The sequence below is a fragment of the Caretta caretta genome, chromosome 1, assembly GCF_965140235.1.
Source record: "Caretta caretta isolate rCarCar2 chromosome 1, rCarCar1.hap1, whole genome shotgun sequence".
Lineage (NCBI taxonomy): Eukaryota > Metazoa > Chordata > Testudines > Cheloniidae > Caretta > Caretta caretta.
Window position 1 is genome coordinate 261,988,331 of NC_134206.1, and position 25,073 is coordinate 262,013,403.

The following is a 25,073-nucleotide window of genomic DNA, read 5'->3' on the forward strand; positions in this document are numbered from 1 at the left end:
AGTCCTTGGAGTGGTGAAACCAGTACCAAAAAGGATTTAAAGGGAGACTTAGAGGTGGAATCCTCAAGTTAAAGAATCCGTTGAGAAGAAAAAGGTAACCTTTAGAAAATGGCAGGCCAGTGGTTTGAGCAATGATAAAATGACATATATGGAGGAAAATAAAAAGGCCAAATAAGTGTTGTGACAGCTAAAAATTTGGCTTGTGGCAATCTATATAACAGATTAGGAGGATATGAGAGAGAACAGACCATCTACAAACTCGCTTAGGCGAGAAAGAAAATGGTAAGGGATGTAAAAGAGTTTGTTTATATTAGAAATGAACACGGTTATTGAAAATGAATGGTGAACCAATCAACGAAGTCTGGAGTGATCATTTGGAAAGAGTGATCAATGAGGAGAATCCGAGGGAAAACTATGTATATGTAAGCCAACCTGTGGTGTGATAGATTGCATACAGGAGGAAGAGGATGTACAGGCACTTATGAAAAAGAAACAGGAGAAAGCACCTGGGACTGATAAAGTACGGGTGGATGCGCTGACATCACTGGGAAGGGAAAGTGTCAAGTATTTTACAAGTCTGTTCAATGATATTCTCAAGAAAAAGAAATTGTCGGATGAATGGTGTACAGCTTTGTGGTGCCTGTTTTAAAACATAAAAGAGATATTACATTGTATGCTAATTATTGCCCAATTAAGCCAATATCATATGCTATGAAAATGTGGGAGAAGATTACTGAAAAGCATTTGTGTGGCTCAATTGAAGTCTGGAAGGGTCAGTAGGGACTTATGTGTGGAAGGAGTACAATCTACGCCATAGTTCTATGAATCCTCCAGGAGAAGCGCAGAGAAAAAAGAGGTGGCAACTAGGGTATTGTCTTTGTGGACTTGGAGAAGGCATATGATCATGTACCAAGATAATTAATTTGGTGGAATTTGCAACGGAGGGGTGTGCCAGAAGGATATGTCCGTTTTTATCTGGTTATGTATGATGGAATGACTACCACAGTCCAATCCATACGAGGCTACAGCAAGCATTTCCAGTAAATGGCCTGCATTGGGGTCAGTGTTGGAGCCTTTTTTGGTTTGTGGTTTTCATGGATCTGATAAGTGAGAATATATGAAGGGAGTCATCTTGGAATATGGTGTTTGCTGATGACTTAGTGATATGTGCAGAAGATTGTGAGACACTGGAAACCAACTTTGAACAAGTGCAACACAGTTTTGAACAGGTGCGACTTACAGTGAACTTTGGTGAGACAGAGGGAGGAGGACCCACCACAAAGGATATTGTAGGCAGACAGCTTAGAAGAGTGAAATAATTTAAATACCTAGGATCAATGGTTTCTGACAATGGTTCCCTCCTACATGATGTCTGGCATCATATCAAAGCAGCTTGGTACAAATGGTGGGAGCTGACCTCAGTTCTCTGTGATAAAAAGATACCAATAAAGTTAAAAGGTAGTGTGTAAAACTGTAGTTCAACCCATACTAATGTACAGAACAGAGTCTTGGCCAGCCACAAGAAAAAGAAATCAGTATGCTCTCCATTATGGAAATGAAGATGGTGAGATGGTGAGATTACTGGACATTCCTTGAGAGGAAATGAACTGAGGCTGTAAAGGGCCTACTGAGAGTTGTCCCAACTAAAGACAAGTTGAAGGAGGCTATACTACATTGTTATGGACATGTCCAGCAAAGACCTGAGAGTTATATTGGTAGAATGGCCCTTGAGCTGATCTTGGATGGAAGATGACCAAGGGAGAGGACAAAGATATGGTACATGAACCAGATATTAGCAAACCATCAAAATACTAATTTGTGTGACCGCCAGGTCATGAGTTTTGAAAGAAGGCAATAAAACTTGCTGACCCTGAACAGGGAAGTGGCAAGAAAGAAGACACTTAGGGTGACCATATGTCCTGATTTTATAGGGACAGTCCTGATTTTTGGGTCTTTTTTCTTATATAGGCTCCTATTACCCCCCCACCCCCGTCCTGATTTTTCACACTTGCTGGTCACCCTAAAGACACTCTTGTTTTTAATTTAACCAAACAACTCCCCTTTCTGAGTTATCACCAGATTTTGTATCCCTGCATACATTCTTGCCTGTCTTTTAGGCCTAGCTGCTACAACTTGTTCTGCATGCATGGAGCCCTCTGGGTGCGTGCAGAGCCTGTTTAAGTCACTAGGTCTGTTCACAGATGTAGGGGTCTGCCCACATGGAAAAAGATGCAGGATAGTAGCCATATATTTAAACTGCTGGATGGGGCAGTGTCTTTATACCTGGGGCAGAGCAAAGCCCAATGTTGATACATAGTAAATAACATTGTACAGTAGCGTAGGTGAGATCAGAATTTGTGTGTTTGTGAGAAACCAACCTCGCAAAATTGTCATAAAAGCATATCAGTCCCAGTACAAAATCTATGCAGCTGTGCTTGCCGATGATGATTGATGATAATGGGGGAGAAAAAATAGTGTCCATGGCTGTATTTTAAATAAATAAAATTTCTTCTCCCAGGCAAGCAGGAAGGTGGAATTTTGCCAGGCTGGTTAGACACAGCTTTGCATCACACGCCTGCACCATGATTTATCAACCATAGGTAGCACAATGATGTAATATACATATAGGTGCAGACAGCTCATCATATCTATACCCAGCTGTCTGTGTAGGAACCTACGTAGAAAATGGGCCAAGTACTGCTCTGCTTCCACCTGAGAAACCTTCCCCTCCCAAATCCAGGGGCTTAGCTGTGGGGCCTTTGTCTATGCAGTGTATGCCGTGCAGGGAGAGCCGCACCGCGGGCTGTCGTGCCCCCGCCCCGCTGTGCAGCAGAGGAGCTGCCTGCTTCAGGTTGCGTCCTCTCCCCCCCGCCTCAGCTGTAGGATTGCAACAGGCCTGTCCCAAGCAACCACCGCGCTGCACTTTTCGGCCGACTAATAATACACCGTGTGGGTGGGGGGAAGAGAAATGGTTTTTCCCCCTCGTCCTCCTTCCCCTTTAAGGGGCGGAGGTGAGGGAGTTTGCGGAAGGGACCGATGAGCAACGCACGCTGAGTGGTCGGCCTGGTCTCGTGACTTCAGCTGGCCCCGCCCCCGATTCTCCCCCCCCCCCATTCTAGCCCCCAACCCCCGCGTTCCATTGTGAGTGCGAGCTCCGCATGGCTCCGCCCCCGCCCCTAGCCCCGCCTCCTTTTTTCTCTTGGCTCATTTCCGGCCGCCGCCGCCGCTCGCTTCCCTGTGAGGACTCGGGAGAGTGAAGAAACAACAGCCGCCATTTTGTTTGTGTGTGAGCGACTGAGGGAGGGCGAGAGAGACCGAGCCGGACGGGGCGAGCCAGGGGGCGGGCAGCGCAGAGAGACCCAGGGGCCTGGGCGGGGAACGGGGAGAGAAGAGAGAGTCCGAGACGCATCCCCCACATACATCACACCAGCCCCGCAGCCAGCCGCCGAGAGCCAGGCAGGGGCAGTAGGGAGCCTGCGCGCTCGGCCTCCTCGCTCCAAGCCCCGTCCCACCCCGCCCCGGAGCAGAGGAGACCCCCCCCCGCGGTCTGTTTTATCCATAAGGGGGAGATTTCCCCCTCTTGGGCCGGTATTTTGGGAGGCGTCTGGACCCCCGTTGGGGCCCCCGCCCCCTATGGCGGAGGCGAGAGGGCGTCCTAGCAGCGCCTGAGCGGCGGTGGGAGAGACGGAGAGTGACCATCGCGGAGCGCAGGGAGTGGGGGGAAGAGAGGAGCCCAACACCCCCTGCCTTGCCCTGCCCAAACCCAGCGCTAATAACCATCCTCAGCCACTCGGGAGGGGGAAGGTAGCGCGAGAGAAGGGGGGAGGGGCCGGCTGCTTCTTCCTCCTCCTCCTGCTTTGGGATCGGTCCCTCCGCTTGCTCTGGGGGGCACCCGGCTCCTCGGGCTGAGCGAGAGAGCGGAGGGGGCGCTGAAACCCGCCCCTGCACCCCCATCTCGGGATCGGCGTTGCCTCCATCAGGACAACAACCCCTCCTCCTTCCCCGCACAACAAGATGTGAAGCGGAGACTCCTGGGACTTATCCTCACCCTCCTCATCCTTCCAGCTCCCCTCTCTGCAGCCATTAGTGCCTGGCGAGGAAGAAGCAGGGGGAGCTGGGGACCCCGCACACGCGCTGTCTTCCTCCCCTCCAGCCCCTTCGCGGGCGGTGGGTGTTTTTTTTTTATTTGTAGGGTGGTGTTGGACAGGGAAGGAGCTGCTAGAGGAGGGTGATTTTTTTCTCTCTCTCCTTTTTCCTCCTCCTCTCCCCTCCTTCGCCCGCCTCCTTGTGGCGATGAGGAGGAGGAGAACGACGCCGAGGAGGAAGAGGCTGATGGCGGCGGTGAGGCGGCAGCAGGAGGAGGAGACCCCCCGGAGGATGAAGATGATGGTGGCAGAGATGAGGAAGCACCAGCAGCACAACAGCCGGGATTAATTTGACTAAAAGCCCACCAGCTTCTTCTCTCCTTTTTATTTTCTGGCGGGGGCGCTTTCCGTGTTCTTCCCGTCCCCTCTGCCCGTGGCCCGGGGGAAAAGGCCTCTTCCCCACCCTACCCCCCACCTTCCCCCCCGCTGAGCCGGTGCCACCCTACCAGAGACCGAATCCGAGGGGCAGAAAAAGGGGAACTTGGACCCCCGCGTCCTCCAGATCCGTCGCTCGCTCTCCTTAGTCTTCAGCTGAGTCGGGGGCCCGAGAGGAAGGCGAAGATTTTGGGGATCCCCCGTCTCTCTCCTCGTTGTGTTTGTCTAAAAAGAATTAAAAATGGCCGAGAATGTGGTGGAGCCGGGCCCGCCTTCAGCCAAGCGGCCTAAACTCTCCTCACCGGCGCTCTCCGTGTCCGCAAGCGACGGCACAGGTCAGTATCAGGGGCCCAGACCCCCGCATATCCCAGCTGTACACCTAGAACCCTTTCTCTCCCCTTCTTTTCCCCCTCTTTTTTTCTCCAGCTCTACTTCTTCCCTCCCCCTTCCTGTCTTCCCATTTGCACCCCTTTTTCCTCTGCACCTATGTGTATTAATCTCCTCGGCGGGTATTTAATTGCTCTTGCCCTTTATTTGTTGGACGTGATTGAGAGGAAAGCTGTTTGGTTTATTATGCATATGACCATTTGCAGAGAGACTAACAATTCTACCATTTTTATCCTTTTCGTTGTAATAATTCTATCAAGTTCTTTAGTCAGATTAAGAGAAATATATATATAGAGATAGGCATAAAATAGTGTACATAAGCATTCTCTTCATCAGTCTTAACTGTGTGCATGTGTATACACACACATCTGTCTCTTAATGTTTGTTGGCTTATATGTAAGGACTTTACATCACATTTTTTTCTGAATAAGGAAATGAATTCTCTTCCATTCCTCATTTTATCCCTTGTTTGCATTCTGGTTATTCTATTTATTTTTTTTACCTTTTCCCTTCACCCTTTCTCACCTGGTCTTTCTCTGAGGAAGAATGGTTCTGTTTTTTGTTAGAAATTTAGCTTAGTCTTAGTTTTTAAAGACCTAGACTGCAGATTTTAGTGATTTGTAAGGCTTTTTAAGATCTTTTTTATCTTCATGCAAACACATAGCGTTTCATCTTATTTGCATTAAGAATCAATATGGAGCGCAGTTCATTTTGCATCTCCCATTTCTTTGCTGTGAGGCCAAAATGTCTGAAATTCCCATGTATGTTTATTGGGTTGTGAAGATGAACGGGGCTTGTTCTTTGTAATCTTGCAAAGATTTTTAACAGTGGTTTTGTAGGGAGGAACAATCCATAGTTGCTCTGAAATCAAGCTAGAGGGTGTAAATTTTAGGTGTTCCAATCTCCAGCAAATGTAAACTGGTTGTACTGGAAATTAACCATAATAAGCTGTTCTTCTTTTCACTGCCTCTTATTAAGAAGCAGGTAAGTATTTGGTATCATTTTGCTTTGAGAGTACTGAGCAGCCTGCCCCTAGTTGTTTCTCAAAACTTGCTTTTAGATCTTAGCCAAAGGAAAACTTTGGGGACTCCCCAACTCTGTCTGTCTCCTCCTGCTATACATTGGCTAGTTAAGGTTGTTCCTTGTCGGCACCAGTTTTCTTGTTCATTGTAATTGTTTGAGCTACCAGGAAAATAAGTAAAAAAATGGGTGGCCATCAGACAGTAAACAAGATGTTTAAATGTCTAGCTTTCAGTTGTGCACTGGTTTAACTGGAATCACCTTAATTAAAAAGTTTTTTTGCTGATTTTTTCTTCTAGAATAATGAAGTTTTAATTGGTGTGTAATTTAAAAAAGAAGTTTGCTGAGAACTTTTAGAGCACATTAAGGCATAGGCAGAGTTACAGAGACTGTGAAAGGGGGGTGATACATTTCTGTCCCAAAATCAACAGGTCTAGTCTCTAATAGAAGAGGGAGATGGGGTGGAGGAAGAGGAACTTCTCTCCTGTCAGACCCAGTGGTTGATTTTTAGCATTACTTAGAAAGCAAGTACTTTGAATTCAGTAGCCTTCATATATTTCCTTTCCCTGTCAAGTTGATCATTCAACAGGGAATTGTTTTAGTTCAAAATCATATAATTTCCCCCCCTTCAATTGTGTAGAAAGGTCCAAGTTTGACTTCAGGCTTTTTATGTGTGGGTCAGGATGCTGTTTAGAATAGCTGGACAGGTGGAAACTTTTTATGCATCTGATTGAAAGTATAAAAACATTAGTTGTGCCAGGCTACAAGGAGCTTATTTCTATTTAACAAGTGCAGGTATTCAATATATTTAATAAAATGTAAGCATTTTAATCAGGAGTATTGAGTGACTTAATAGTTGAGGAATCATTGTATAGGTATAGTCAAACACTTACTATGGATATTTAACTATTTCTTAGGAATTCAGATGTGACATAATAGTGGACAAAACAGAATGTACTTTCTTCATAAGACTTGTATAAACTCAAACTTTACTTAATTCAACAGATAATGCAAAGGCTTTGGATAGTGTCAATTTTTTCATATGAAATTACACTCAATAGTTATTGATGAAGACTTCTTTACCCTGGGTTCTCATGTTAAGTAACGTATTAACATTGTGGGCTTTGAGGCACAGTACTATGTTTGTTACCTGGACATAATTATGCCTTCATCTCAGAAGCACATGTATCTTGTAAAGTTGAATATTACAGTGTTTCTTTAAGTCAAAACCCATCATTTGCGGGTTATATTCCTTCACTTCCTTTCCTTGACTGTTTTTTGTCTCATGTCAATAACCTGTTTCCATAAACACCACAACTCCAGTTTTTACTATATCTTAAGGCTTTTTCCCTTTCTTTTCCCGAAGTAACTTTAAATTAGTGATGTGTTGTGTAGTGTGGTGTGGTAGGTCCCAGCTATAGAATGAGTTGTGTTGCCCCACTCCTAGGATAATTGTTGCATCATGCTTTTGAACTTACCTTAATTATTTACTAGAAACATTACATTTTTTTGTTTTGTTTTTTGTTTTTGTTTTTTGCAGTAATCTAAATATTAGCTTGTGAACTTGATTGTGCTCATAAAGTGAGGTGTCAGAAATTTCTAAATTGTTGTGGCCATTTCGCTTTGCTTGCAAGCGTGAAGGGGATTCTTTTTGTATATTTCTCACTGTTGGCTTATTTGGTTCAGTGTTAATTTAAAATATGGATTTGGCAGATTGGAGACCTAAGAGCAGTGGTGAGTCTAGTTGAGTTGCTAGAGCTGAAACTAGCAGATGTCAAATATTTTCATCATACAGAAGCCAAGACTTGGTCTATAATTCATCCCCAGTTGTGTTTTTGTTACGTACCAAGAGTATTTAGTTCATTTTCAGAATGCACACAAAAAAGGAAGGTATTGGGAATTCTGTTTCAGAACACAAAATGCATTGGGAGAATTCAAAAGGTGTTCACATGGGGTTGCACTAGTAAACCTCACTTCTCTGCTCATCCAGTCGCCTCTTCCCCACTGTGTCGCAGTGCTGGATCTCTTTCTAAGAAGCCTTGGCTGTTGTTTCTCTCCTGTTTTGAAAGCAATATTTACTCTGAAGCCACAGAATGTGGTATAACTTAAGAGTTTTTACAGTTTAAAAATGTTTTATATAAAACATAATAATAAATAATATTTATAAAAATAAATTCTAATAAAGGCTAAATTCCTTGTCCGGGGGAAGAAGAAGCAGGAAGGGAATACTGTATTACAAGCCAGCTCAAGTGTTTAACTACAGGTTCATATCATTTGCCAACACTAAAATACTGTTTCTCCTGGATACTGAGGAGTATAAAAAAAATCTTGATATTGTGAATGGTTTTTCTTCTAGTAAATTAATGGTTAAACTTTACATCTTGTTTTGTCATCCCTTGTAATTCTTAATGCATCCCTTAAACTCTTGACTTTAGGAGCTGAACATCTTAGATTTTCTCAGTAGTTACAAAAGTACTGGTACCGCTTCATTGTGAACAGTTGACAAAAATTGGTGGGAAGGAGGACTGATACCTGTCTGTACATGTGAAGCCGTAAGTTGAGTTCTGCAAAGAATGCTAAATCTGAACACTTGGGCCAGGTCTATGCTAGAAACTTCTGCTATTATAAGCAATATCAGGTAAGATTTTTTTGATGACATTTATGTCCTGGCGAAAGCCTTCGTGTAGACATGGACATTCCTTCATAAAAGTGCTTTTGCTGATATAGTGTATTTCGTTTGGGGACCTGGTATAAGCTGTATTAGCAGAAACACTGCTAAAAAAGCGTAGATGCAGCTTTCACTCAGATTCTGCTGGTATATGTATACCCAGCAAACCTTTCTCTGTGTAGTCTAGGCTTTGGAGTAAAAGTCTTCCATTTTCATTAATACTGTAATGAAATGCTTGACAAGTGCTTTATGTAAATTTAGCATCCCAAATAGTCTTCAGAAATACCAAATATTTTTTTAAGTTCATTTTGGGCAAGATTTCCTTCCATTAATCAGGGGTGTTAAATGGTGTTATATATTGGAGAGGATATCTTGAACTTTGTATTCCTTGATAAATGTTATAACATTGTAATACTGTACATATCTTTTGGTTGTTGGATAAAAAAATATTATTTGAAATGTAAGTTAGTTGTAAAATATTAAACAACTCTCTCATTTCTTGAGAACTGTTAATATACAGATTTGTGGTAGCAGAGATCTGTATGGAATTTAGTGTCCTTCGGCTAGGCATATCCAAAAATCAGATTCTGTTGATTAACAGCAGCCCTTAGAGCCAAATGTACACTCCCTTGATCTCCCTTCCACTTGGTATCCATTTTTTATAAATCTTGATTTGTTCTCATCTTGACCCTTAATTCTTCTGCAACCCTCGTATCCAAGGTGTATACATTTCTCATATTGAAAATCTTCAGGACTTGCTCCTCTTATAAAAATGATTCATATTCTCATCTTCTGTCATCTAGATTACTGTAATAGAAAATTTAATTTTCATTGACTTTAAAATGTGGAAGGTTGTTTCTTCATTAGAAACACATCACCTCAAATTTTAACCTGGCTCCCTGTCTATTTCAGAAATTGATACAAAGTCTCTACCCAGTTTTCAGGCTCCTTCTTGGAGTTTCTCTCCATTTGTTTGACCTCACTTTTTTCTTTCTAGCCTTCTCTCCTTTCACGTCTAACTCCTGCCCCCTTTCTTGCACAGCAAGATCTTAATCCTGAGTTCCCCCCTTTCAATTTTACATGTGCTCTTTCTCTCTGAAACTTGGGTGAGTCTGTCTGTCGCAGTTCACCTTATTTTCATTTGCTGCCTCTTTAATAGATTGTATAATCAGGTAACTTACAAAGTTTTTGTATTATAGCAAATAAAACTATTTTTACTTGTATTACAATTGTGCAACTGAGACTGTGCTAGACATTGTACAGACTCTAAAGTTACAGTCCTCCTTCAAAGAGCTTACAGTCTCAGTAGACAAGATATGCAAAGGGTAGGGAGAGGGAGCAGAGGAAGGTGAGGTGAAGTGACTTGTTCATGACCATGTAACAGGTAAGCGACAGAGCCAGGAATAGAACCTGGGTCTCTTGACTCATGTTCCTGTGCCCTATCACAAAGTCACACATCTTCCACACCCTTTACTATAAAATACTGTCCATCAGCAATGAAGCTGTAGGCAATTGTCAAGAATTCACTTGGAAATCTTTATTTTTATAACTTAAATGTATTTTTCACTAAAACTGCTTGTTCTGGTACCTGAAAAATTAGAGAACTCATTTTAAAAAACCCCCAAAACTAAGACCTGAAATCATTTCGTATATTTAAATTGTAGAAATTATTTAAAAACTAGATTTATTACCTTTTCTGGTGAGATCCAGTTCTAGTTTTTTCTCTCTTTCCTGTTTTTGTTTTTTGAAGTGTTAATGGTGTCAGTTGTTAAAAAGAACCCTTAATTTGGGGGTTGGACAGGTAGAAAATAATGTAATACATATTGTATTACAGTTGGCAATTATTTTAATCAACAGTAAATAATTGAGGGAACTGAAATAATTTCTAGTTTGTAGTCAAGTGGACTGTCAAGGTTAGAATAAGATTTTTGAGAAGAACAGTAACTTGATATTTCTATGATGGTTGATTCAAAAATCAATGATCCTGCAGACTTCACAACCTTGCATTCCATTCCTAATCTTATGATACCTACAACTATTTATCTTTTTTTCCTACACACTGAATTGCGTATGTAAACTTGAAATGTTCTACAAATTTTTTAAATAAAAACTATATACACCATAAGTTAAAGGTCTATGGAAATTGTGTGTGTAATATATAAACTCAAGAGGTCCCTAGGCATTCAGGAATTTTAGATGCTAGATTCCAACAAAACCTAGTTAATTTTAAGTAGATGTGGTTGAGATGGTCTCTTGTTAAATGATCTCTTTCAGGCTGAATCCTTAACTCTGCCTAAAAGGAGCTATCAGTTCAGATCCGTAATCAATTCTTCGTTAAAACTCTTGTGTAGAAATTTTTTTTTCCTACTAATGTGTGTGGGTTGGGTGCTGGGGGGAAAGATTAAGTATACTATTGGAAGAATTCTGGCTCTTTGCTATGGATTGCTATGTCCAAAGTGTACAGCAGTCTTTCTCTGCCAGTGGATTTAATGGGACTTACAAGTATATCTGTTGCAAGTCGTTCCCCCCCCCCCCCCCGGCGCGCTTCTGGTTGGTTGTCTCTAGTCTCTCCTCCATGACTTGCTTTCATGCTCCAGTGGGATGGTCTTCCAGTGCATGCTCTATTGATGTAATGATCTTACTTTAATCTTTCTCTGCACATTAACCAGTGCCCCTCTGTGGAGATTGAGCCCAAAGTCATTTAGATTTTTTATCTGACAAACTAAGTAATTTTGCTGATTTATTTACCTGTCAGCTTAAACTACTTATATGGGTCTCCAAGGATTTGGCTTCTCAGGCTTTACCAAAACTGTAGCAGCAGGTTGAAGTAAAATACATCTGTCTCTGCATATGGTTGTAGTCAGTGACATGCAAAACATCGTGATCCCACTGAATTTGGATACATGAATGCGACAAGCAAGACGTAAATCATTATTTTATACACAGGAACCTTCTTATTTGCTAAGTGGTAAATAACATGTCCATGGGCATGATCCGATATTTCTTCCTTAAAGCATGTTTCCTGATGTTAGGTTGTTATATGAATCACAGCACAAAATTACAAATGTCTCTGAATCTTTGTGTATTTTGAAGGCTTTACTTTGTCATATACAAATAACTGTCTTTAGCTATGCTTTTGTTGTATGATTTTTTTTTAAAGAAAATGTTGGCACTTTTTCATTTTTCCAAGAATTCTGAACAGCTACCATTTTTAGATGGAGGAATTGTAGTGGGTAACTCAGCCGGTTGTGGAGTTATCTCAGTTACATTTGCATCAGGAGAGATGTGGAATTGATGTGGCACTAGTTAGATTCTCTCTACTTCTCCTGTTGTAAAATGGTATGTGCAGGAGCAGCAGTAGTACAGGGGATTCACCTCTGCTTGTGAGGTACAATGGCAAGAGAAGTTTTTCTCTTTTGTCCTCCTGTCCTTTTCCACAGGACCAGTGCAAAACTATGCCTATATTAGCTCTCTTCCTGCATTTAGGATTTTTCCAACAGGATGCTGGACTTCAGGACCAGATTAATTACAAGTCTCTGCAGGTGATGCTGGGAAGCATGAGTGAGAGTGAGCCATGGTGATTCTCCTACAGACGAATTTCTAAAATGTATAGTGACTGTAGATGGGGGTCGGAAACCTTCGGCACGCGGCCCATCAGGGTAATCTGCTGACAGGCCGCGAGACATGTTTGTGTTGACCATCTGGAGGCACAGCTCCCTGTGCCCGCGGTTCGCCGTTTCCGGCCAATGGGAGCTGCGGGAAGCAGCGGCCAGCATATCCCTGCGGCCTGCTTTTTTTTTTTTTGGTATTCTAGGTAGAAAACGCATCCTTTCTGGCATAATAGTGAATGGTTGCTTCATTGTGCTTTCTTCTGGTGGTCCACAATGTTAGTATGATAAAATAGGCTCATTCACCTCTAATTTCAACTCGTACTAGGGCCCATAGTGCTCAGAAAATTGACTCTTCAGTAATACAGCAGTTTTCAAATATGTAAGTATTTCAAAACTTGTTAAAACTGTACAAATGAAATTCCTGTCTGAAGCTTATATATTCTTAGGCTGAGTATTATTTTGAATCAGTCTAGTTTTACAAAGCTTATGCTATATATTGACAGGTTTCAGAGTAGCAGCCGTGTTAGTCTGTATTCGCAAAAAGAAAAGGAGTACTTGTGGCACCACAGAGACTAACCAATTTATTTGAGCATAAGCTTTCCGATGAAGTGAGCTGTAGCTCACGAAAGCTTATGCTCAAATAAAGTGGTTAGTCTCTATGGTGCCACAAGTACTCCTTTTCTTTTTGCTATATCTTGGTGGCACATCCTTGACTGGGGAATGTACTAGGCAATAAATTGATTAACAAAATGATTGAGTTGTTAAGCTAGGCATTTACCTTGGTATATTGGGGCCATTATTAACTATTAATGTCCAAGGCCCCTCATGTTGTTTATAACTTGGCCCAGTAGGCACTAAGTAAAACTAATGTAGAGGATTTGCATTGTGTATTTTAAAATCTGCTAGATTTACTCAGGTAACTAAAGGGGGAAGTTTAAAAAGTTATTGCTAATCGCTTTCAGAATGGTGAATGAGCTGAAACGTCTCCCTAGCTCATGTTGGTGAAAAGCACTCTCAATCATTTGTAAACCTTCAACATTTTATTTCAAAATATTTTAGTGACCAATTAGTAACAAAACTTTAATATATCAATCAGTTTAATGTAAAAGCAGTAAAGTTCTCCAGATGTCAAATCCAGAATAAAAACAGGATGGAAACTGGGTTACAACCTCTTTGAATCAGATGGCTCAGTAGTTTTAGTGCTCTTGATTGTGGCACTGATCCAAAGCCCATTTTGAAGTCAGAGTCTTTCTATTGACTTCAGTGGGCTTTGGATCAGGCCCTCAGTGAACTTTCAGATCACTGTTCTGAGGAAAATGGAAGGTTTTCTTTTGAGGAAGAGCTGTGTGGTACTTGGCATAGAATCTGCACTCTGATCAGGGAATGTGGGATATATCCAAATTACACAGTGTAAGAATTTGCGTGAAGAATAAGCACCCCAAGATGCATTCTTTTCAGATTGGGGCTATAGCAATAAATGGTCTTTTTTATAACATTTACTTGACATCTTGCCCCTTGCAAATTAATTATATCAAATGTGTGACAATCCCCCCCCCCCCCAAAAAAAAAAAAAACAACCCACAAAAACAAAGAAAAACCCCAACCTGGTAGATGAGGTGATATGTACATCTGCCACTAAGTTCGACGTTTTCACCAACAAACTTTGGGTTGCGGCTACGAGCCTCTGTCTGAAACGCTTGCTTTACTCTCCTAAAATGGCTTACACGCTTCCATTTGTAGACTTTCAATGATTCTGATCACCCTGACATGAGGTATTAAAAAGTTGTTCTGGTTAGGCACAACTGTTGGGTAGGGTTTTGCTTGCAGTCCCAAACTTTGAATTCAGGCGTCTTATTTTCCCTTTGAGTTCCTTGAGGCAGAATGCACATGAATACTGCATTAAAGTGGGCTTTTTGGGGTGTGATGTGGTGGTAAGGGGAAGCAAAAAACACAATTTCTTACAGTGAGGAGAATTAAAAGCCTAATGCCAGAGGCTCTTGGAGTTTCCAAAATACAAATGGTGTATTAAAGCAAAAAGGTTATAGCTTCCTGAAACAGATGCAGGAAAAAAAAATTGCAGCTTTGGATCAAATTTTCGTATTCTAGGCACAAAGAAGTGAAGTTACTTCTGGTTGTTTAGGGACTAGCATCCTAGGATGTTGTGAGGTTTGATGTGTAACTGAACTCCGTAGCTTTTGTGGCTCTGAATCTGAATCTTGTACTTTTTTAGGTCTTGTTTGAATTTCTGCCTGTATTTGATCTTAAATCAGATATTGGATTCTGTTTAAATACAGCAGTGGTATAGTTAATCTCTGGTTGCCCTCTAATTAAAAATGGCTCCACAATTTTTTTTTAAAAAAGTAGGAAAAAAACTGTCAGACAAAGTCCTTGTACACTAAATTTCAGCTTGAAGCTTGTTGCTTCAGAGGGGTTTACAATGAAAATGCTATTGGACTCATTTATTTGCCCTTAATGGGGTTTATAACACTGACCATTTCTAAATATCATTTGGTAGAATCCTCACTCCTGAATGTTTCCTAGACAGAACAGGGTGGAACTCTGCAAATGTTAAAGGTTTTATTTTGTCCCCAAAGAACAGCAGAGCATCTACTGGCGGTCACATTCCACCTGAACTTCTAATGGCTGCCACCTGAAATTTCCAGTCCTTTCCTTGATCAGTCAGTGATGGAGCTTCCCACAAAAGCTTTGCCCCTTCAACCAAAGTAGTTACTCTTCACTGCAGTCCAATTTCTTGTTGCTTCGGTTTTCTTCAGTCCCTCCCTGGCTGAGGTTCTTTTTGTGTCACATCTCTCCTTGAAAGAGTCATTTTGTCTCCCCATAAGGAGACCTTTAGTCCCTGACATTGTAACTTCCAGAGCTTGTTGGTAGCACTTTGTTTTACCTCTTCCTTGGGTTTATTTGACATTTTATCTTTATCTTTGTTTCAGGGTATTGAACTAAGTTGTTCAGGGCATCTAAGTGTTTTTTGCCTTGTGAGGATCCTTGGCTCACTGTCTTCTTAGCTTATCTTTTTGGAGGGTACTTCAGGTCATGAGCTTCCATTCTTGGATCCCCAGTCTAGTTGCTTCACTGTGAACCCAAATAGCTGGTTACACTTTGGTGCTTGGATTGGTGTTTTCTTTCTTGCTTCTAGGCCTCCTCCTGGATAGCTTTCAGGTCTCTGTAGAGAATATCTTGATCTCAGCATTTCATGGCCATTGCTTCTGCCTGAAAGCACAAAAGAAATGCCATATGTTTCATATGCAGTAGCCTGCATTGTGTGGCACCCAGCAGTCAGTGTTGATGGTAAAGCTTTGAGGTGGACCTGTTAATGCTTGCAGGGCTCTAGAGTTGGTATCCTGATGGGGCATTCTGCATGGAATATTGAGCGCTTGTTGATAGTTTTGCCTGATGTGGAAGACTGAGTGTGCCAAGTACAAGACAGTGCTGCTTGAAGTGTCTATTGGACAAAGCAGAGAGAAGCGCTGGTATCAAGCCTTGTCCACTCGTTAATTCATTTTATACTTCAGACAGAGCTATTCCATAGTCCGATTTACTGATGCATATCAGGACTGCTGATGGGTTGTTCAGAAGGATGATCATTCTTTGAAGTCCCACTTTGATTCATCTTTCTTCCCATTGCATATAAAGGGGGATCTAGACTGAAGCCTCAAGGCCCTGTCTTACCTGCTATAAGAATCTGCCTCAAGGCTTACCTTGCATGTTCTATCATCTTATACAGCTTCTGTGCCAAGATCCTTCAGGCATTTCTGTGCACACAAAACACTGTCCTTTCAATTAAAGCACCTATTCTTTGAAGATCAACTACTTTGAGGCCATTGATTCCCATCTGCAGAACACATTTAGGCTATGAGGTAAAAAACCTTCTCAGGTATCTGGAGGCCTCTGGTGCAAGTTCCCAAAAAACTGGGTTTATTCCATCCTCTGTTAGAAGCTAACCACCCAGAAACTTGGTAGAAGGGCCTATTAATAGTCTTTCAGAAACAAGTAAGACTAATCTTGATGAAGTGAGGAGAACTTCCTCCAGTTTTCTAATCTGAATGAGATTCACCTGAGCCAGAAAACATGAGAGAGGGACTAGCATAGAGTGCCTCAGCCCATTTGAAGTTTTGCTTCTCTGCTATGTAATCGGTAAGGATATATTTTGGTAAGAATGTAAACTCCTTGTGATAGGGACCATTTTTGTTTTCTGTTTGTACAGTGCCTTTTTCAATGTGGTCCTGGTCCCTCTCTGGCATTACTGCAATATAAATAATGTTAGAGATACTGTTCTCCACCTTAAATAGGACAACTTTGAGATGCTAGGGCACTAAGTTCCTAGTACATTAAAGGTCAAATTCACCTTCAGGATCTTGATTAGTAATCACAGAACTGGAAGGGACCTCAGGAGGTCATCTAGTCCAGTCCCCTGCGCTCAAGGCAGGACTAAGTATTATCTAGACCATCCCTGACAGGTGTTTGTCCAACCTGCTCTTAAAAATCCCCAATGATGGAGATTCCACAACCTCCCTAGGCAATTTATTCCAGTGCTTAACCACCCTGACAGGAAGTTTTTCCTAATGTCCGACCTAAACCGCCCTTTCTGCGATTTAAGCCCATTGCTGCTTGCACTCCTCAGAGGTTAAGAAGAACAATTTTTCTCCCTGCTCCTTGTAACAACCTTTTATGTACTTGAAAATTATGTCCCCTCTCAATATTCTCTTCTCCAGACTAAACAAACTCAATTTTTTCAATCTTCCCTCATAGGTTATGTTTTCTAGACCTTAAATCATTTTTTTGCTCTTCTCTGGACTTTCTCCAATTTGTCCACATCTTTCCTGAAATGTGGAGCCCAGAACTGGACACAGTACTCCAGCTGAGGCCTAATCAGCGCAGAGTAGAGCGGAAGAATTACAGTACTCCTGCCAATACATCCCAGAATGATGTTAGCTTTTTTTTGCAACAGTGTTACAGTAATGTCTGACAGTAATGTATGAATTTGAATAACTTAAGGCCACCTAGGTGTCAGGTCTCCAAGTGACTGGTAGGAGGAAAACTGCTCCCAGGCTGAATGCCTGGACGTGCTGCAGACTGGAAAACCCATAAAACCCATGCAGTACCAAAATGATCTGTATTAACACAGGATAGCCAGGATCCCCTGAAGAGATGACTCACACACTATGAAAGTAAAAAAGCATCACATTCAGTGCATGACTGAGACCTCCTGGTCTATACCTTGCTTAGTGCCAGCAGGGAATAACTACCATCCCATTGTAAGGTCAGAAGGTTTTGTCTGACTGGAGTTGACAAATGTGTATCCCCTGGTGTGCAGATACTTCCAACAAGTTGAGATCTAAGGAAGTTTAAGGTGAACTGTAGCAGTGCAAGTTCTTGGTGGTGTCAGTGAACTTCCAGATATTAATAATGGACCAAGATAGGAGAAGACTCTGTGCACTCAAGGTAGTGCAGGAAAGCTGTGGTTGCTGTAAGAGAGGTGTGTTAGCATCTGGCAGCATCGGTGAGAGGTTAGGGCTGTTGTGTGTTCTCTTGTCTTATGGTATATGAGGGCATTGTGAATTGAGTGATGAGACAAATTGGCCATTGTTGGCTTATGAGGGTTATGGTTTTGACCATATTCGGTCTGTGAAAGACTGTGGGATTGAAGCAACTTGTTCAGTCTGTATCTTGCTCACGATGTGGTTCCTGATATGGTAACATTTAATGGGATGTTTTTCTTTCACAGATGAGTTCTATGGTTGCATTGGCATTAGCTGACAAAAGGACCTTTGGGCATAGCAGAAGTGTCTGCTGTTGGTGCAGCTCATAAGAGAACTGTTGCATATCTTCTTTGCACCTTGAGGCTACTCCACTCTAATACTATTTTTGTGGGTAACCTTTTGGATATGGCCTAATTAAAAATAGGTCAGATGTCTCAGTAATGCATCGTTGGACTCTTAGGGTGAAACGTTCCCTCTTCTCTACATCTTCACTTTACCTGTGAACACAGGGTATTAATGGATCCCCAGATTAACCTAATGAAGGATCCTTCTGAACGACCCTAACACTGAAGGTCGCTTCCTGGGTATTGGTGACTTTTGTGCTTTGCTTCTGACCTTAAACCAGAGTGCCTGTTTCCATCATGTAGTAACTCTTCTGTATTTGGGAGGGTGCCATGATTTCTCTAGAGATCACAAATCATTACATTGGTGGTGGTCAAATGTGTGCATACTCCCCTACTTTGGTCAGATCTTTGGTGCATTCTGGGTGAAAGAGATAGTTAGGTTGCAGAAGACTCAGTGTGTCAGAAAGCTGACTCCACTTCCTTAGTTTTGACACCAGGTTCTTGAGTTGCTGGTCAGTGGCCAAGCCATGCCAGTGCTGATCTGGTCAGAGCCAAAGCGGCCTCTACAGTCTGCAGACAGTGTACATCTTGGGGCAACTGAATATGAATATTAAATGAGCCGTGACTCTGTCATGTATGTAAGTACACACAAAGTAGTACTGCTGAACTCAATTTCCTGAATCTGTTCATATTTGGTCCCTCAGTCCAATGGGATCTGTCTGTAAAATGTGCGAACGCAAAATCATTGCTGGTTTTAGGACTACTAATTTGGTTGACTTTAGGATTTTCCTTTCAAAGTTTGAACATTGTCTGGTGTTTGTTTACTATCATTTGGCTGTAAAAGACTTTGAAGATTTGGGTTTCAATTTGACTTTACCTGTCATTAAAAACAAAACAGAATGCCGTTATCCTTGCTCAAGTTCACGTCATATTTTTGGTTAATACTTAGTGCTATTCTCCTGAGACAACCATTTTGTATTCTTCAGAAGTGAGAATCTTGGCAAATGATATATTTCGGGGTGGATTTGATTTAAATCACTAGTCAGGAAGACTCGATTTAATCATGGGTTTCTACATAAAAGGGCGTTCTTGTTGGTTGGTATAACCTTAATACATATTCTTCACAACTCAGAGATGTAGGTTTCATTTTTAGAAGGTACACACTATAAATTTAAGTGATTTATTTTGAAAACTTTTCAGATTAGTTTTGCAGCTATATCAGAAAATGAATGATTTTTTTGTTATTTCATTTACCAAAGGTAATTGAAGCAGATAGTCAACCTCCCAATGACTTCATAAATATCTCCAATTCAACAGGTTAATCATTAATATTTGGAGGCTTTTCTTGCCATGCTGTATTAGGAAGAGAACATCACCAGACAGACATCTAAATTTTTATTTAACTAAAACAACAACGTTATGTATGCTGGATTTTTTTCTTCAACAGCAAACATATAATATTTTAACAAAACTAGCATATGAATTTTTGAATTTAGTTAAACATTCAAGTTTTTTAAAATCAGGTTTGTTTTTGTTAATTTTTAACTAAAATAGTTAAATAATATATTAAAAAAGAAAAATTAAATTGACTGTCAGCCGGGTCAACATGAGGAACTTAAAATACTGGCTTCTGCAGCTAACTCAGTCATCTTCGCCTTCATTTTCCTGTTTGTTCATAATCTGGAAAAGACAAACAAGCTTTCCTGCTTTTTCAGGTCCCAAACGATTTCTCAATTTGGAATGAATTAGTCCAAAGGAAGAAAATATTCTTTCTACACTGGCAGAAGAAGCTACTGTTGTTAAAAGTGAGATTATCACTTCAACAGTCTCTGAATTTAAAGTACTTAAGTGACTTCCACCAGTTCACTGGTGTGATTTTCTTTAAAACCTCATCAGCAAACATACATTGCTTGAATGATTCACCCTTAGCCCTGAAGTTTGTTATAGTTGGCATTATGGAGGGGTGATTGCTTAATGTCCATGTTATGGCCAACTCCTCTTCTTCAGCAGTTAAGGTTTGACCCTGGTACCGAGTATTGAGCACATTTGCAAGAAAATGAGCTGGAGATGGTGCTTGTCCCATTTGGTTCTTTTTAATACTTGTAATTTAACTCTGTCATTGCATATTTCTCTTTTTTTAAGATCTCACTCAGTTCCTTTCAAATTGCAACAGCGTCAGCAATAAAACAGCTATTTCTCTGCATTTTGTTCAAGGCTACAGAAGTAGGCTTCAGGGTCTTCAGCATGTGTTCAACATTTCTCTTAAGCCCAATGTTGAGGACTTTGGCTGTGACAGTGCCATCTATTTTTTTTCACCATTTTGTTCACAAACTCTCATCAGATTAGGCCAGTTCTTGATATAGTGCTCAAAACAGTCCACTACTGAGTTCCATCGCACATCTTATGGGAGAATTAGCTTGGTTCCCTCCACTTTTTTCAGAGGAGCTGCTGAAAAGTGGTTGTTATGGAGGTATTTTACGATTTCAACAACATTGGCCTTTGTTTGAAGTCTTTTTGGCTAGGAGGTGCATCAAATGAACACTGCAACCGTATGCTATTAGCTTGGGACTCTCTCTTCTAGATGATTTCTTCTCATCTTGGATACATTTGCAGCATTGTCTGTGACCAAGCTGCGTACTAGACATTTGAATTTTTTTTCACAGTTTGTTATAGCTTTTACTGCTACTTCTTGTAAGTATTCTGCTGTGTGTGCATTTCCTGATGTATCAATTGTTTCTGTAAGGAAGACATTCCCTTCTGTTGTCACACATGCACATACAACAGGATCGTTGTGAACTTTGCTCCACCCATCAAGACTCAGGTTAACAAATTTACCCTCTAGACCTTTTGTACACTGCTCAATTTCTCTTTCATATGCTTTATCCAGCAATTAGCCTGCGACATCTGTTCCTTTGGGTGGACTGTGTCCTGGTCTTAATGACTGAATCATGTTAATGAAATGTGGGTTCTCAATCCCACAGAAAGGAGAGTTTGTTGCATAAACAAACTGGTCAGTTTTTTCATCAGATACCTCTTTTTGTAATTTGCTGGTTCTTATCACAAACTTATCGATAGTTGTTTCTGGATGATGGAGATGTTTTTTTTTCTTTTTGCTACAGGTGATATACTGTGGCTATGTGACATACATGATGTGACTGAAACACTATCATTGGCAGATAACTCTGAAACTATAGAAAATGATGATCTTGAAGGTGGATAGTATTCAGAATCCTGAATGTTGAGTATGGATTGGCCTAAACAAAATAAGTCCAATGCAGTTATTTGATTGATATTACCATACTGCTCATTTAGTATTACTCATTGCGTTCACTGACACTCAGTACTACTTTAAAGGTGAAATTGTAAAAGGAACCTCTGCCTATTTCAGCTATTTATTTTTTTATCACAACTGCATCTAAAATGATAGTGTCATGGAGTAACAACTATATTTTTGGCTCAAACATGAAAATTCAAGAATAGTCCAGAAGGAAGACAGGCAGTCCTTAAGAAAGAAGTATGAAATAAAAAAGTTTACCAACCTGAAGATCCTGCATGTTCAGACATGTTCCTTTCATCATCTTCAACGCAGCTTCCTCCTGAGAAGAAGCACTTCTCATGATGTTGTTTCATTCGGGTAACCAGGCCTTGCATTTCTTTGTTGCACTGTTTGCATTTTGCATGCATGCCTGTCTTACCCACAGGTAGAGGAACTTCATTAAAATATTCCCAAACTGGATCTCTTTGACAGCCTGCTGCCATTATAGGTTTTCCCTTCTAGTGAGAGAAGGGTATGGTAGTCAATGAAGGCTACACTCAGAAAGACCTCAAGACTTCTGGAATATGCTGCTCAAACAGCTTCGCTTTTGTTTCTACTGCCTGTCCCCCTGCTTCTCACATTTATCTCCAGACTTCTTCTCCTTGTCCAGATCTGTTTCACCCCCAACAATCTTCTATTCATTAAACTTTTTGAAACTTTGCACTTTTAGAGAGAAGTAAGGGATTGACCCTGTGTACACAAATTTTCAGAGGGACAATAAGGTTGAGGTCTGTTATTTCTCACCTCTATATTTATTTTAAAAATGTTACTGTTAACAAGCATGTTATCTCTGGAGACACAAATCCACAGTTTGAGAACTGCAAAACTAAGCCTCTATGGTGATATCTTCTAGACTGAGCACTGAGTCCCATCGGGTAGATAATTCAGGTAAATCTTTCCGTACAGAAGCCCCTGGAACCCCATAAGATTGGGTCTCCAATCCATGAACTATTGGAACTCATTTACAAAACTTTTCTTAAACATTACATGAATATATTGCCTCATATTATAGAATTTATAATCCCTGTTCCATGGTGAGATATCTTTGAGCTATAGTTTTAATTAAGATTGGATTTTTTTTATAAAAATTTTTTTATAAAAATTTTTGAGGAAAAACCTATTTAAATTAAAAAAATCTTAATGATTTTAAAATCTTTTGATTTTTTAAAAAAAAAATTAATTTTTATCCTCCCTGTTTGATAAGAGAAAAAATATTTATAATTTTGTATCTCTTAATGTTTAATGCCAAAAGGATGATCTCCCAGCCACCTTCCCACAATGTAGTATGATTTTGTTCTTGTTGTTTCTGCATGTACCTGTTAATTTCTTGCCTTTTGAGGAAATTTTTTTTGTTTGATTATTTTGTTGGTGCATTCTCCCTGCTTGAAAGGTTCATTTGGCATGGCTACCAATGAGGGGTAGGGGTTGGCTTACATTTGTGGATGCTAGAGTTGTTCTTAGAGACCAGAAACCTTTAAGGCTTAGAATTCTGCCGTCATGTACTTATAAATGGAGAATTAGGAGGGAGAATCCCATGGGATTGTTAGATCTTCAGAGAAATGCTGAGTGATCTTTTCCTTGCATGAGGAAAAGCAAATATGGCTTTAGAATCCTGAAAACAGAATTTCATGTTGATTTACAGGATTGGTGCGTACCTTAAATACCTTACGCAGGCCTTTCCATGGACAGGATGTCCCATCATATTTTGAAGAGGGAGTTGAGTTCTTTATGTTCAGGAATTTCCTGATTCAGTGACTTTCTGGCTTTTGTTCTGTGACTCGCTTAATAAGATGCACCATTCATGGACCATGTTCTCTTGCATAATTTCTCTGCTTTAATTCTCAGTTTTATTCCGCTAACCACCAGGAATGGCTCTCCAGATCTTTGCTGGACCGTGGACCTTAGCTTGTGAATCACATTTGCCTTGTTTCTGACCCTTCCTTACTGATCCTCTTAGGCTGACGCTAGGTAACTTGAGTGTTTTCTGGCTGATAGTCTCTCAACGTTTGACATTCTTTTTAGTCTTTTCAGGGCACCACATGTCCCTTTTATTGCTTTCCCAATTCTCTTGCCCTCTTGCTATTTTTAAGAGGTTTCTTCATTGTAATCCTTCCTGTTTCCTTTCACTCACTGATATTTATTCTCAATAAGCAAGTGAAGTCCTTTCTGTTCCTTCTGATGTGAAATTGTATGAAGTTTAGGTCTGCCTTCTGGGAACGGTATGCTTAGCAGAATTAAGGGCCCCTTTTTCTCCTCTTAACTTCATCTGTAGAATAGTAACTAAATTACAAGACTGTCAAAAGGAAGGCGCTATTGAAAGATCCACTGTTGAAGTATAATGCAAGGCCTATCCTTTGCACAAACTTCCCCCAAATAATGGAGGCTAAAGGATGGTCTGTTTACACTTCACTGAGGCAAATGACTGCAGCAATTAATGAAGTAATAAGGGAGTGCTGTAAAGTAGAAGCAAAATTCTTGCCCAAAAGGCCTATAGTTTTATCTGTGGTGCTTGGATACTGCAGTGATAGGGGCATTAAAATTTTAAATAGAACTGAAATTGCTTCATCTTAGTCCACCCAAGTAACTCTTCTCTTGCTAATCCCCAGCAGCAAAACTTCCAGAAGGCTTCTTTTGATGGTTTACTTTTCATTTCTGAAGTAATGCTTACTTCCAAGACTGCAAATACTGAGGTCTTTCAACTTGGTTACTGTATCATTGTGATCTCTATTGAGAAAGTATCTAATGGAATTCAGCCTTTCAGACTTAACCTGCTTCTTATTTCTGCTACTAATTCTTCAATTTTAATATTTTAGCGAGGACTGCTGTGGTCATATTCTTTGGCTTTCAGTAGAGTTGGCACCTCCCCTTAATCAGCATTGCAATAGTGTGAAAATAGTGTATTGGCAACACTATCAGCTGTCAAACAAAGTCTTGAATAATTCTCTTTGAAAGTAAAGTAAAATATCTGCTATAATAGAGCATTCATGAAATGAAATTTCTTTTAAGAAGGGTTAAAATTAAACTTGATCGCTAACTATTTTATAGTGTCCACTATAATATAGTGTCCAACTGTAAACATTAGGCAGCATGCTCCTTAGTCATTAAAATACTACGAATTCATAATATAATAGATGATCTTTTGTGTAAACACTTCTTGGTTTATATTTAACACTGTAAAAATAATATGCCAATCACTATGACTCAGTTCAGATTAAGAGATGCATAGTACCTATGGCATATCTCAAGTATTTGTGATCTTCCTAGATAAGAAAACTTGGGGCTGTTGTAATGTATCTTGGCAATGACATTCCAAGCATCTCCGAGCATGCAAACTGTCTGAAACTAAAATGCCAGTTTATTACTTTAGTGGTGACACTGCATAGCCACATGAGAGATGGGTTTGATTCCCGATCCTGCTGTCTTTCACTCTTACATATTCTTCCTGTACAGGGAAGGAATGGTTTACATTGCTTATAATTCTACTCTTTGCAGCCAAATAGGCTCATAGTGGGCGTTACCCAGTGAAGATCCATTGAATTTTGTAACTTTGTTTTGGTTCTCAAAATTAGGATAATATTTTAAGGTGACCAGCAAAAGAAGGAAAAAAGAACATCTCCTTTTAGCTACTCCATGATTTATAAAGGAAGTCTTCTGTTTGCTTTTACACTAGAAATGCAGGTTGTGCCTCTTCAAAAAATGCCTGACTTAG

At 40.6% G+C, this 25,073-nt stretch overlaps 1 protein-coding gene across 3 annotated transcripts in view; it reads left to right on the plus strand.

Moving 5' to 3' along the window:
* Positions 1-3,232: 3,232 nt before the first annotated feature.
* Positions 3,233-25,073, plus strand: part of EP300 (EP300 lysine acetyltransferase) — a 133,182-nt gene continuing 111,341 nt past the window's right edge. For 2 of the 3 annotated variants that reach the window (XM_048834977.2, XM_075124197.1), the window contains exon 1: positions 3,233-4,855. In XM_048834977.2, coding sequence (XP_048690934.1) covers positions 4,762-4,855 — 94 coding nt within the window. In that variant the 5' untranslated portion in view covers positions 3,233-4,761. The remainder of the gene's footprint in view (positions 4,856-25,073) is intronic. The other variant, XM_048834982.2, reaches the window with a different exon arrangement.